The 14847-nt window shown below is 44.0% G+C and overlaps 1 protein-coding gene across 1 annotated transcript in view; it reads left to right on the forward strand.

Annotated features, from left to right (window-relative positions):
* The window catches only part of rpap1 (RNA polymerase II associated protein 1), a 69475-nt gene that overhangs the window by 44470 nt on the left and 10158 nt on the right, over positions 1 to 14847 (forward strand). Inside the window, exons 13-20 of the mRNA XM_060934046.1 lie at positions 6775 to 6909; positions 7758 to 7928; positions 8048 to 8205; positions 11005 to 11175; positions 11266 to 11461; positions 11804 to 11913; positions 13128 to 13320; positions 13519 to 13665. Of these exons, the coding sequence (XP_060790029.1) occupies positions 6775 to 6909; positions 7758 to 7928; positions 8048 to 8205; positions 11005 to 11175; positions 11266 to 11461; positions 11804 to 11913; positions 13128 to 13320; positions 13519 to 13665 (1281 nt within the window). The remainder of the gene's footprint in view (positions 1 to 6774; positions 6910 to 7757; positions 7929 to 8047; positions 8206 to 11004; positions 11176 to 11265; positions 11462 to 11803; positions 11914 to 13127; positions 13321 to 13518; positions 13666 to 14847) is intronic.

Consider the following 14847-nt stretch of genomic DNA (forward strand, 5'->3'; position numbering starts at 1 on the left):
ACCCCAAAAAATACACAAAAAGCAACAAAATATGGAATGAAAGTATTTGATGGTAAGAATGTATTTTTATTTTTTTTTTCAAGAATTATTATTGTAGCTGTCAAGTGTATGTGAGCATCAGGGTTTCCCACACTTGAAAGGGAAGGACTTGGACACAGGATTCCACTCTTCTTGTATTTTATTGGTTTTCAGTGGAACTGACGTTAGAATCAGAAGTAGAATCGGAGGTAGAATCAGAAGTAGAAGCTAGAAGCTTGGAGCTTGAAGCCGAAGTTAGAAGGTGAAAAACCTTTAAAAACATACAAACATAAAATAAATGTATGAATAAATGCCTGTTTTTCTACAACAAAGCATGTATGAATAAATGCTTGTTTTTCTATAACAAAACCCAAGTTAATTAGGCAACAATATATAAATATTTATGTATAAGGTAAATTAGGTATATTTTAACCATTTTTAATAATTCAGGTAATATGTTGCTGAACAAATATAAATGAACAGAAAAACAGTTTTAAACTAAGAACCATTTTAACCATTAGCCCTTTCACAGGCAGTTTGTTCACTTTAACTGAAGGTCTTTTACTACACGCCACTGGTAAAGAAAGTTTAAACCATTAAACCAATCACAGGTAAGGAACAAACATTTCTCATGCCCACGGATTACTGCGAGCGCAGCGTTTGCATATAAATAAGTTCAGTGGGTTTACCGGTAGCCTTTTTTGTCCTTTTTTCCCTGATGTGCTGTAAAGTTTGTGTTAGTAGCGAATTCTCTTTGCAGCTGCTGCGCTGCTGCTTCGTTACAAACTGAATGTTAATTCTGCTTAGCGTTCTAGAACGACCGCTGCCCTGCTAACTAGCGTTGTGATTGGCTGCCCTGCTAACTAGCGTTGTGATTGGCTGCCTGTTCAGCGCAGCGTTTCAGTGTAGCAGGAAGTGGCGGAGGCAGCTGTCAATCATGTGAGCCTGCGTTCAGGCACTCCTTGTGGCAGGTCGCCGTAACACCTCCCACTCGATCTTGGTGTGGCGCGACACGGGAAGATCGCACCCATCAGGCGAGCTGGTCTCTGCTGACTTGTTCCTCCACTGGGAGGAGGACAATGAGGCGTCGCACATCCCGATGCAGTGTGGTACCCTGTGGGTCCCAGGACTTTTCGGTTGGCTTTGGAGTCTTCACTCGAGCACGTCCACCTAGGGGGACTTTCACATGGGCATCCCGGACAATGCCTTTGGAGTCTGCATTCACGCTGACCACTCTTGCAAGCTTGAATTGCCCCCTCAGTGCGTTTTGGTCGCAGAGCCACACTATGTCTCCGACGGCAACATTCCTTTTTGCAGTGTGCCACTTGCTGCGGATGAACAGGTTCGGACCTGCAAGTTGGCTCCAGGACCTCCAGAAGTGGCTAACTTGTGTTTGCATTTCTCGCAGTCTCTTGAAGGAGTAGGTGGTGTAGTCTACTGTTTTGAAGTCTCCAGTTTGTGTGGCTCGGCCAAGCAACAGTGTGTTTGGGGTTACGTAGTTGATGCGGTCCTCACGGCTCTGAACTCTGGCATCGATTGGCCTTTCATTGGCAAGGTTAGCAGCTAGCTTAAGCACTGTCAGGAACTCACAGAAGGTAAGGCCTCCTCCGCCACCGAGGCTTTGCAGAGCTCTTTTCTTCTTGCAGATGATGCAGTTGTCGACAACTTTTTGGGCCAGAATTCTTCCTCTGATCACCCAGGCTCTCTTTCGCATCCGCAGCAGAGTTCCTGCCACTCCGTCATGTCCCTCACTGTGTGCTTCACAGGCCAGGAGAGTGGAGACCCAGGCTTGGTATGGTAGCAGGGGAACAGCATTATGGTCCTCTTTGAAGGCCTGTATCCGCCCTCCACACATCAGGATCCCAGTTACTTGGTCTTTGTATACAACGAGCCTGTCAGTAGTTGTATTTGGGAAGTTCACACCTTCTTGCGCTGCCAGACATAGTTTCAGGAACACGTTTTTCCTTTCGCTGACAGTGATGACGCCAGATGAAGGTATTGCCTCCCACTTTGCTTCATCTCCCCTCTTGGCACGCAAGAACTTCTTAGCCGCCCTCCAAATCCATGCAACCGTCCCGACCAGCCGTCTTAGACTGCTGAAGCGCTTTTCGTCCAATAGATTTTGGACTGCTGCTCCTGTTGGACTGCACTGGACTGCAATTGGGCTTTGTGTCTTCAGCTGACTTCGGGTGAGTACAGCAGTGAATGTTTTCTTCTGCATTTTTGTGACGACGTCTCTTGCCTGTGCAGCAACATCTTTCGCTGACTTTTTTGGCCACTCACTCTCAGGAAGCTGAAGGAACTGCGGACCTGACTGCCACTTGGATTTCTCGATTAGGTCATCAGGACTGGCCCCTCGGGTGATAATATCTGCAATGTTCTCGGCACCTGGAATCCACCACCAATCTCGGATGTCAGTGCTGCTCTGGATCTCACCAACTCTGTTTGCATAGAAGGTTTGGTATCCATAACTTTCACGCTGTATGGCACCCAAGATGGTCTGGCTGTCGACTAGATGATACCACCTCTTGACCTCGATTCGGCAGTGCTTTTGGAAGTAATTCTTCAGCCGTGCTGCAAAGACTGCTCCGCACACTTCTGCTTTCACAGGGTCACCTTTATGGTCAAGGGGGGTTTGTTCTCTCACTTGTTCTTTCAACAAGTCCTGGCCGAGGCGCATTTTCTTCCTCCTCTTGGAGAAGTTCACTGCAACCATGACATGTAACTTGTCATCGTCGACGGTGTAGCCGAGGCCCAGGGCTTTGTTATCCTCTTCGGTGAGTTGGTTTGGCAGGATCATGGTGTTTGACTCGATCTTCTCACCTCTCGACTCGCTCCTCCCACTTTGATCCGAGTAGATCCAGGGCTTCATGAAGAACCCTCCTGCTTGAAGGATCTGCTCAATGTTGGATGTAAGGCGTTTCAGGTGGTCGAGGTTGTTGTGGGAAGTCAATATGTCATCGACATAGGCATCCTCTTCGAGGACACGTCTCTCCTCTTTGGAGTGGTTGAATGAAGGCAGGCTGGCTGTCTCTCGCATGGCAACTTGGGCTATGCAACCAGCAGGTTTGTCTCCAATGTTGACTCTTGTTCGCATGGATCTTGCAAAATGAGTCTTGGAGTTGTGGGCCGTTAAGGTGACTTCCTCAAAGAGGTCTGGGTGTGTGCCTCCAATGGTTTTGCCAAGCGGGCCATCCCAGAGCACCAAGTCACCGACGGAACGAACCTTCTGGGGTACCAGCTGCCCTTCTTTGTGGCTGATGAGGAGTTGGATCTCCTTTGGTCTTGCCAGATCTTCCAGGGAGATGTCTGAGAAGATTTTCTGCAGTTTTTTCGCCGGGACATGTCTGTGGACTTCTGCTATTTTGTCAAGTCCATAGCAGATGAGTTGGTGTGCTTTGAGTGTCCCTCTTGGGGTGCTGACTCATATCTTAAGCAAGTAGCGCTTGGTTGCAACAGACACCTTCATCCCTCCAACGCCATGAACCACCAGTGTAACGTCTTCACTTCTCAGGTTCAACTTGCTTGCAGCTTTGTGCGTTATGTAGTTTGTGTCTGATGCCAGGTCGATGAGGGTCCCGACACTCTGTCCGTCATTAGCAGTGACATTGAGGAGCATTAGGATGACTGGGTACTCGGTGAGGCAGTGTTCATCTAGAAGACCTCTCTCAGCAGCACTGGAGTTGAATGCCCTGGACGCTATGTTGCAGAAGGCATCTCGACACTGTTGTGCCAGCTCTGGTGTGAGTTTGGAGAGGAACTGCTCCTGGGTTTCAGTGAGTCTTCTGCCCTTAGCCCTCACTGGACAGAACTTGGGTGTTCTTTGGGACTGGGGTCTGGTAACTGGACAGAGGAGGAAGTGGTGTTGATCTTTGCATTCTGGATTCCCGCACAGGTAAGTGGTTTTCTTGCAGCTTTCACCAGTGTGGACTTCGAGGCATCTTTTGCAGGCACTGAGTTGTTGTGCTGCATCCCTCTTCTCCGATGGCTTTAGGTCGGTTCTAAACTTTCTGCAGAAGTACAGTTTTCTTCTGTGCTTTGGATCACCACAGATGATGCAGCCTGCTGCGTCACCGTTGGATGACACTGCGGGATTGTTGGTTGCTTTTGTTCTGGCTTGCTTCAGGAACTTGGTCTTGTCCTTGGCAGGTTCAACGCCATCTTTCAGCTGGTCAAGTTGCTCATATATGGCTTCCTGTGATTTTAGGTAAGCCAGCAGCTTGTCAAAGCGGTTGTGATGGTCCACAGCGTTACTCACGTCAGCAGCATAGGTGAGCCAGTCTTTCTTTAAAGTTTCTGGAAGCTTGCCCTCAATGGATTTGGTCACAATGGGGTTCTTTATGGCCTTGGCATTGTCCAGTTCATTTAAGTCGTAGAGAGCTTTTTCCACTGTTTGGATGAGCTCGATGACTCTTCTCGGCTGGCCGGCTTTGACTGCAGGAGTTGCTTGTAGATCTTCAATGATCTCGAGAGCAATGTTGGCTTGGTTCCCAAACCGGTTATCCAGGACTCTGAAGATTTCGTTTGAGGAGCTGTAGGTCGACAGGTGTAGGTTTTCGGCCACCTTTTCATCGATGCTGTCGAGCAGCTGGAATTTCTTGACCTCTCTAGACCCTGTCAGTTCACCCTGCTTCTGTAGAGCTTCCCACTCCTTCTTCCACCTGTAGTAACTTCGCTGGTTGCCAGCAAACTTTGGAAGGGCTGTGGCTTTCAGCTTTATTGCTGGCACTGGAGCTGTACGGTGGACAGTGGACTCTTCAGATTCTGTCTTGATCTTTGCAGCTTTGATGAAGGCGGCCTTGCGCGACACCAGCTGGGGAAGTTGCACTTCGAGCTCTGTCATGCGGTGATCAAAGTCTCTTTGCTCTGCAGCGGGAGCCCAGCGGTTCCAGTCACGGTGCGCTTCTTTTGCCTTCAGCACCAACATCTCAAAGTGCTTCAGCATGAACTCATATGCCTCCAGAGTCACGTCGAGCTGGGCAGAGGAGACATTCTTGCAGTCAGCTTCAGCGATGTATAGAGCAAGGGGCAGCTCTTTCTCCCCATACGATTCCCAGAGTGTTTGTTGAATTAGGAGCTTTGCTTCTTTAGTCCTCTGCTTACAGTATGCCTCTATCTTCTCCAGGTCGGCTTTCTTCTCGGCGCCCAGGTCCTCTACAGCGGCTGCTTCTGCCATGTAGGCGGCCTCAATCTCTTCGTTCGCCTCCATGAGTCTCGAGCTTTCTGCTGTAAGCTTGTTGAAGTTTTGCTTTAGCTCCTCCACAGTCATCTCTGAGTGTGTTCTCGCAATGCAGTTAGCAAGACGGGAGAAAAGTCTTTTGGCTGTGGTTCGCTCTGTTTTCAGTTCTTCTAATGACTTCGCCATTTCGTTTCTTTTTCCAGATGACTTCTAGCTTTATCCTCCAGGCCCCCAGGTGAAGTGTCTTCCCTTTCTGTTGGGTTGTGGCACGAGTGGAGTCTTGCTTCTTGGTCACTGGTTTTGGTTTGATGCACTGGTGCAGCGGTGATTCACTGGCAGTTGTCTGGCAGTCGTCAGTTTCCACTGGTGCATCGGTTTTTCACTGTCAAGTGTATGTGAGCATCAGGGTTTCCCACACTTGAAAGGGAAGGACTTGGACACAGGATTCCACTCTTCTTGTATTTTATTGGTTTTCAGTGGAACTGACGTTAGAATCAGAAGTAGAATCGGAGGTAGAATCAGAAGTAGAAGCTAGAAGCTTGGAGCTTGAAGCCGAAGTTAGAAGGTGAAAAACCTTTAAAAACATACAAACATAAAATAAATGTATGAATAAATGCCTGTTTTTCTACAACAAAGCATGTATGAATAAATGCTTGTTTTTCTATAACAAAACCCAAGTTAATTAGGCAACAATATATAAATATTTATGTATAAGGTAAATTAGGTATATTTTAACCATTTTTAATAATTCAGGTAATATGTTGCTGAACAAATATAAATGAACAGAAAAACAGTTTTAAACTAAGAACCATTTTAACCATTAGCCCTTTCACAGGCAGTTTGTTCACTTTAACTGAAGGTCTTTTACTACACGCCACTGGTAAAGAAAGTTTAAACCATTAAACCAATCACAGGTAAGGAACAAACATTTCTCATGCCCACGGATTACTGCGAGCGCAGCGTTTGCATATAAATAAGTTCAGTGGGTTTACCGGTAGCCTTTTTTGTCCTTTTTTCCCTGATGTGCTGTAAAGTTTGTGTTAGTAGCGAATTCTCTTTGCAGCTGCTGCGCTGCTGCTTCGTTACAAACTGAATGTTAATTCTGCTTAGCGTTCTAGAACGACCGCTGCCCTGCTAACTAGCGTTGTGATTGGCTGCCCTGCTAACTAGCGTTGTGATTGGCTGCCTGTTCAGCGCAGCGTTTCAGTGTAGCAGGAAGTGGCGGAGGCAGCTGTCAATCATGTGAGCCTGCGTTCAGGCACTCCTTGTGGCAGGTCGCCGTAACAGTAGCATTTTTCACAAATTGCTACTGTCATTTTGCCGGTTTGTTTACATTCTAGGCAGAAATGATTTTGTCAGACGTTTTGCATAAAGTTTTTATTTATCAAATTAGCAAAAAATAAAAATGTTCTGTTTCTCAAAATCCAGTGACTGTGGAGATAATAATACAGTTATTTCACTCAATCTCGTCGTACATGGCTTATAGCCGACTCGGCGCTACGCACCTCGTCGGCTATCAGCTCATGTACGACTCAATTTCATGGAATAACTGTTAAATATATATTTCCTGATCTCAGGGATTGTTGAAGATGCAGCTTCTGCAGCGGCTGCGGTACATTCTTGAGGTGATACGACCTTCACCCCAGACCGTTCTTGATATTCTGGAGGTTCTGATCCGACTCGCTCGCCACTCAGCCTCTGCAGCCACACAGGTGAACCTTAACCAAGTTCTAAAAATTCTTTATTTAGAATGTGACATAACGATCTTTTTTTTTAACATCTAATTATATTTATCATTCAAATTATTTTTTACACCGTTTTGACTGACTGAGTGAACTGCAAATAACGGCCTACAAATAATGGTCTGCTCATGCGCAGTTACTTTGCACTTTTGTATTTTGAGTTCTGTGAGATGTAAATAAAACAGTGATTGCATCTGATTTATTTGTTATCGTTTGACTCGTCAATCAAACTTTATAATCAGTTTTTCAAAAAAAATTTTTGAATGATAAAACAATTATTGAACTCAGTTTTCATAGTGGCTCTGCCTTCGGCATTGGTAAATAATTGCTGCTTGCTTGCCACTAACAAATCACAATATTTTGTTCAGCCTCGTCCAATAATTGCTTAGTATTTGTCTCACTTAGTGTTGTTACTTTTAAAAAATTGATAAAAAGGAAGTCAGAAAATAGATTCTGTTATACATTACAACCTTGTGCTATAGTTACAGTAATTTCAGTTTTAACAACTATCATTACATTATAGGCATTTAGCAGACGCTCTTATCCAGAGCGACGTACAACATACCCAGAGCAGTCTGGGGAGCAGTTGGGGGTTAGGTGCCTTGCTCAAGGGCACTTCAGCCATTCCTGCTGGTCCAGGGAATCGAACCGGCAACCTTTTGGTCCCAAAGCTGCTTCTCTAACCTTTAGGCATAATAATCTCGATCATATTTTTCTGTCTGTTTTTATCATTTACCTCAGCTTTGGTCTGTGACCTCTAAATTAAGACCTTGCAGTCTTCTATGTGACCCTCTGCTTATGGTGTTTGCAACTTTCAGATTCTTGATTGCCCCCGGCTAATGGAGACTGTGATGTCAGATTTCCTGCCTTGCTCATGGACCCCGCTGACCTCACCAACCCTACCTTCTTTATATGGGTTGCCTGTTTCCATGGCAATGAAGCTCCTGCGTGTCTTGGCAAGTGCTGGCAGGCACGCCTGTGCGAGAATAGTGAGTTCTAACTGATTCACCATGCTTGTACTGCTGGACACTGTAATTCAAATAATTATATTGCAAGCACACATTCTGGGTGCAGATTAGTGTGTTCTCATTCATTTTTTGTATCTCAGCTCAACAATCTAGGTGGAAAGGAGCGTCTGTCTCGGTTCTTGTCTGTGCAACCTTCAGAGCTTCTGTTGGAGTCTAGGGAGAATATATGCTGTAGCACAGAAGCACTGAGGTTCTGGGCTGTGGCTGCAAGCTATGGACAGGCCTGTAACCTGTACAAGTGAGAGACGCTTCTCTGTAGCTATGTTCTTACCCTTAATTAAGGAATAAATCATGTTGGGGTGTGCTGTTATAAAATGGAAAATAATCCACGATTGCTGACGTGATGATGCCTTGATGTTGATTATTTTCTCACACAGCACTTCACAAATTGTTTTATTCTTCTTTTAATGCAGTTGTTTGCCAACGATTATGATTTTAATTTATTAACAAACTGCATGTTGTAATTTCGAACCAGTTGTAGTTTAATATTGTGGAACGTCTGTGAGATCACTTACATTATAAGAGCTTAAATATCACCATATCTCACACATTTGCCATCAGTTTGGATGAATCAGATTGGAGAATTCAGCAGCACTGTGTTAAAACTGCCTGAAATGGAAAACAATTGTTGTAGTCTTTCTGTAGAAAGGACTTTAATTAACAATTACTTGCCGAAGGCGAGGTGAATATCGGTGAATAATAACCGAAACGAAGTCGAGGTTATTATTCATGGATAGTCACTGAGCTGGAGGTGGATAATTGTTCTGGTATAAATTCACAGGTTATTATAAAAAAAAAAGTATTTAAAAAAAATTATTTCAAACTTCAAAAGTGGCATGCAAATGTAATGTCTGCAGATTTGTGTCACTTATCTATGCAGACTCACATAAAATACTTTGTTTTGAAACAGATAAAATAAGTGTTGCCAGGCAAAACAAACCTTGCCCAGCAGCACTTATTTTAGTGTTTTTGATACTGACTCAATTTTACAAGTCTGGCCTATTCACCTTACAAGGTGAATCCATGACCTTCAGGTTGACATTTCAAGGTCAGCGTTTATGGTGCTAAATGAAAGCCCATATGGGACTACCTGTATGTTGATAATGGTAATATTTCTCAATCATCCGCTGTCAGGTTTAGTCCTATGAAAATCCATGACCTTGAGTTTGACGTTTCAAAGTCATTCAAGGTCGAAGGTCATGGCGGCAACCGAAAGCCCATATGGGACTTCTTATATGTTGATAATTATAAACATCTGGCTGTCATTAACCATTTTAAAGTTATAGCCCTTTGAAAACCCATGACCTTGATCTTTCAGGGTCACGCAAGGTCAAAGATCATGGTGGCAAATGAAAGCCTGTATGGCACTTCCTATAAGTTCATCTCATTTCATTATCTCTAGCCGCTTTATCCTGTTCTACAGGGTTGCAGGCAAGCTGGAGCCTATCCCAGCTGACTATGGGCGAAAGGCGGGGTACACCCTGGACAAGTCGCCAGGTCATCACAGGGCTGACACATAGACACAGACAACCATTCACACTCACATTCACACCTACGGTCAATTTAGAGTCACCAGTTAACCTAACCTGCATGTCTTTGGACTGTGGGGGAAACCGGAGCACCCGGAGGAAACCCACGCGGACACGGGGAGAACATGCAAACTCCGCACAGAAAGGCCCTCGCCGACCACGGGGCTTGAACCCGGACCTTCTTGCTGTGAGGCGACAGCGCTAACCACTACACCACCGTGCCGCCCTTCCTATAAGTTGATAATGGTAAATATTTGTCTACCCTCAACTGTTTTCAAGTTATAGCCCTCTGAACATTCGTGACCTTGAGTTTGACCTTTCAAGGTCAAAGATCATGGTGCCAAATGAAAGGTCATGTGGGAGTTTCTATATGCTTATAATAGTAAACATCTGTCTATTGGCAACCGTTTTTGAGTTATAATGGAAAATGTTATTTTGACCGATGACCTTGACCCCCTCTGACCTTTAACCCCCAACTGCTACAGAGACTGTCCAAGCTACCCCATCATGCAGCATATGGTTGGAAGCAGAATTAAAATATGCACATTTTGGTTGTGGTTTGAAGTCAAAATGATGAATTGGAAGAAAGTTATCACAACAAAACGATTTTGACATTTCCACTGACCTTGAACTTGACCTGATTACCCCCAAAATTTAATCAGATAATATACAGACCATTGCCCATCTAGCCTGAAATTTTGAAGTCAATCGGTGCAATTGTCTGGACGCTAGATTGTTAACAGACAGACAGAAACAAACCAACTGATTACAATACCTCGCCTTGCTGACTCCATTGTGGGCAAAGTAATAAATCACAATTCCACCTTACCTGTGAATAGTTTTAGACTAAACTTTGTAGCATCTTTAGTGCTTTTAGGAACAGCATTTTCTTTCATAATCTGTAATTCTTCCTCACTTACGGTGATGAAGCGATTGGCCGTCATTTTGCTGAGTCGCTCGAGGTGATTATAGTCTGAATTTCTCGACCAGTCAGAGCGCGCGCGATTTTCTCTAATCACCTCCGTATTTATACTAAATACAGTTCGTTGTTGGATAACTTTTTTAACTGAAAATGTTATCGCATTATACCACTTACAGATTCTGAACATGCATTTAAAATGTAAATAAGGGAAATACAGTGAGGATCTAAATACATGCATGCTCAATATTATTGTTATTGTATTGCAAATAATGCTGGAGGTGCTTCCCCAAAACGTCATAGTGCTAATGTGAAGATGTTAATATGGGTATGAAGAGTATCACCTGAGCACTATTTCTGTTAGTTTTAACAATCTGACTGCTGCAGACAGCTGATTGTGCAACATCTGTTACTTCTGTGTCTCTCTCATGTCGAGTCAGCTGTTATGGTTATACAGAATTGCACAACCAAATTGCACAACTGTTTCATGGAGTATTACACGTATACAGTGATGATATCTGAGACAGAATTGCACAATTCGAACATGTAATAAGTATCGTTATATTGCCCTGTCTGTCTCTGTCTCCAGAGACCTGTACCCAGTGCTGGTGAAGGCATTGCAGGTTGCACATAAGCCCTGTGCGCCATCTGAGTCTTTGCTGCTCCTGGAGCTCCAGAGAGTGAAGTCGCTGCTAGTGTTGCTCACTCAGGTCACACACACTGCCAGCTGCCATCAGGAGTTACAGCATGGACTACTGAGGTCTCTCTCTCTCTCTCACACACACATATACATGCCACATAAAAAAAAAAAAGGTTGAAGTCTTTTCTTACAACTGTATTTGTGTTACAGCTCTCAGGGCACTGAGTGTCTCCCCCCACCCCCAGTGATGTGGAGTCATGTGTCTGGGTTGCAGCCCACTCTAACTGGCATACTGAAAGGCTGTGTGAGAAAGCTGGATGACCCAAGTCAAAGGTCAAGCACCCTAAGCCTGCTGCCATGTTACCTGATCTACATGGGAGCATATTACTCTCAGTTTAGTATGCAGGTCAGCAAAAACACAGAGGAATTACTACATGTGCCATTTGAGAAGATCCCATCTCAAAGCTGAAATAGCTTGTTTTTCACCCATGAGGTTTTACAGGTTTTTTTTTTCTTTCTTTCTTTTATTTATTTATTTATTTTTTAAAATCGGCAGCATGAATAATTTTTAATGCTGTTGTGTAGATATGTAGTTATAGAATCCGTTATCTGTTGTGCAGTATCTTTGATAATACAACCATGAAACTCCATAATAATTTTTTGTGACTCACTGGTCAGAATGACATGGAGAAGATGTGATGTGCTCATAACAGTGTGATGTGATATGCGCTGCTGTGTGCTTTGACAGAGTTCGTTCCAGCCGGTGCAGTGCCTTCAGGAACTAGAGGCCCTGACTACAGAGGTGCTCCTTCCTCTTGTATCCAGTCAGATCTTTCACAGCATGATGGACAATCTCAGGTAAGTCTTTATTTCACCTGAAAGTTCAAATGCAATGACTTTTGCTGGGTTTAGTCAAAGCAGGGCTTTGAAAGGATATTCTTATACATATGTGTATGTATTCTATCCACATACACTGGATATGAGCAATCGTGCACTCTGATTAGCTACTCTACTACTAGGATGTCAGCTCATATACCGCGAGTAGAGAAAAACAAAATGGCGGAGCGCATCACATCAGATATATCACTTTATCAAGTATTTAAAAGAAACAGAAATGGCTAAAATAATATAGTCCCCCCCCCCCAAATATCTCCTGTTCCACACTCCAGCCCAGTCAGTGGCAGTAAGAAGAAGAAGAACCCTGTATTTGTCACATGCACACTTCAAGCACAGTGAAATTCATCCTCTGCATTTAACCCATCTGAAGCAGTGAACACACGCACACACTCGGAGCAGTGGGCAGCTACACCAGAGCGCCCGGGGAGCAGTCAGGGGTCAGGTACCTTGCTCAAGGGCACCTCAGCCCAAGGCTGCCCCACGTCAACCTAACTGCATGTCTTTGGATTGTGGGGGAAACCGGAGCACCCGGAGGAAACCCACGCAGACACGGGGAGAACATGCAAACTCCACACAGAAAGGCCCTCACCGGCCGCTGGGTTCGAACCCGGAACCTTCTTGCTGTGAGGCGACCGTGCTAACCACTACACCACCGTGCCGCAATGCACCTTTAAGTTGGTTTGCCAACCATAAAAAAAAAAACCCAAAAAAGAAGCGTTACTGAACCAACCAAGGACGAAATAAAAACTCTACTCGAAAACAAACCCCCCAAAAATAAAAAATAAAAAGCTACAAAATATGTGCTGAAACTATTTCATGGTAAGAACATTTTTTTAACAAGAATTATTACAGCATTTTTCACAAACTGCTCCTGTCATTTCGCCGGTTTGTTTACATTCTAAGTGGAAATGATTTCGTCGGATGTTTTGTATAAAGTTTTTATTTATCGAATTTGCAAAAAATAAAAATGCTCTGTTTCTCAAAATCCAGTGAATGTGGATAGAATAAAAGTTATAGCCAACTCGGTGCTCGGCGCCTCATCTGCTATCAGCTCATGTACGACTTGATTTCATGGAATAACTGTTAAATGTTACACGTATAACAATATAAATGTTCTATAATCCTGTGCTGATTTATATTGCTCTGATCAAAATTGTCCATCAATGGTCCTTCAGGTCGATCTCCGTAATATGTCAGCCTGGTTTGAGCACTTCAGCCCTGGAGGTTGTTCCCAGTCTGCCAGGCTTGGGCAGCTCCAGGGTTAAGATTACCAGCCTGTTAGGACCTGAATCTCCTCTCCCGTTCTGTACTGCTCTCTTCTATCTACTGGACATCATCATGACCATCCACCGTGGTTTAACCAAGAGTGTAGGTTTACCTTTCAGATGCTGAATATGTAGCATACTTGGAAATTGCTACATTACAGTAGATGTATCCCAGGATTTGAATAGGAAAAGTGTATATAGTAATGACAGTAAATAGATGGAGCACCATGAATTGTAGAAATATCAGTTTGAAAAGCAATTTTTTTCCTGAGCTGATGTTTATCTGTGCCTGTCTTTGTAGTTCATCTCTCTCATCCTCTCGGACTCTGTGCTGGCTTACCTGCAGTCTTGTGTTGGTGCGATACCATCAGTGTCTCATGCCACTGCCTGGATTTTACGCCACGAGCACCACTTTCTCTATCTGATACTCCGGCTGGCTCACAGACTGGTACTGGATCTCTTATACAGACACACATTTGCCTTACTAGTCCTCAGCAAACGATGTCCTCACAAAGTCAAAGCCTATCCTCCCCACCAAGCCATGAATACAGTGGTGCTCGAAAGTTTGTGAACCCTTTAGAATTTTCTATATTTCTGCATAAATATGACCTAAAACATCTTCAGATTTTCACACAAATCCTAAAAGTAGATAAAGAGAAACCAGTTAAACAAATGAGACAAAAATATTATACTTGGTCATTTATTTATTGAGGAAAATGATCCAATATTACATATCTGTGAACTGCAAAAGTATGTGAACCTTTGCTTTCAGTATCTGGTGTGACCCCCTTGTGCAGCAATAACTGCAGCTAAACGTTTCTGGTAACTGTTGATCAGTCCTGCACACCAGCTTGGAGGAATTTTAGCCCGTTCCTCCGTACAGAACAGCTTCAACTCTGGGATGTTGGTGGGTTTTCTCACGTGAACTGCTTGCTTCAGGTCCTTCCACAACATTTCAATTGGATTAAGGTCAGGACTTTGACTTGGCCATTCCAAAACATAAACTTTATTCTTCTTTAACCATTCTTTGGCAGAACAACTTGTGTGCTGAGGATCGTTGTCTTGCTGCATGACCCACCTTCTCTTGAGATTCAGTTCATGGACAGATGTCCTGACGTTTTCCTTTAGAATTCACTGGTACAATTCAGAATTCATTGTTCCATCAATGATGGCAAGCCATCCTGGCCCAGATGCAGCAAAACAGGCCCAAACCATGATACTACCGCCACCATGTTTCACAGATGGGATAAGGTTTTTATGCTGGAATGCAGTGTTTTCCTTTTTCCAAACATAACGCTTCTCATTTAAACCAAAAAGTTCTATTCTGGTCTCATCTTTCCACAAAACATTTTTCCAGTAGCCTTCTGGCTTGTCCACATGATCTTTAGCAAACTGCAGATGAGCAGCAATGTTCTTTTTTGGAGAGCAGTGGCTTTCTCCTTGCAACCCTGCCATGCACACCATTGTTGTTCAGTGTTCTCCTGATGGTGGACTCATGAACATTAACATTAGCCAATGTGAGAGAGGCCTTCAGTTGCTTAGAAGTTACCCTGGGGTCCTTTGTGACCTCGCCAACTATTACACACCTTGCTCTTGGAGTGATCTTTGTTGGTTGACCACTCCCGGGGAG

Source organism: Neoarius graeffei, chromosome 11 (genome assembly GCF_027579695.1).
Source record: "Neoarius graeffei isolate fNeoGra1 chromosome 11, fNeoGra1.pri, whole genome shotgun sequence".
Taxonomy (NCBI): domain Eukaryota; kingdom Metazoa; phylum Chordata; class Actinopteri; order Siluriformes; family Ariidae; genus Neoarius; species Neoarius graeffei.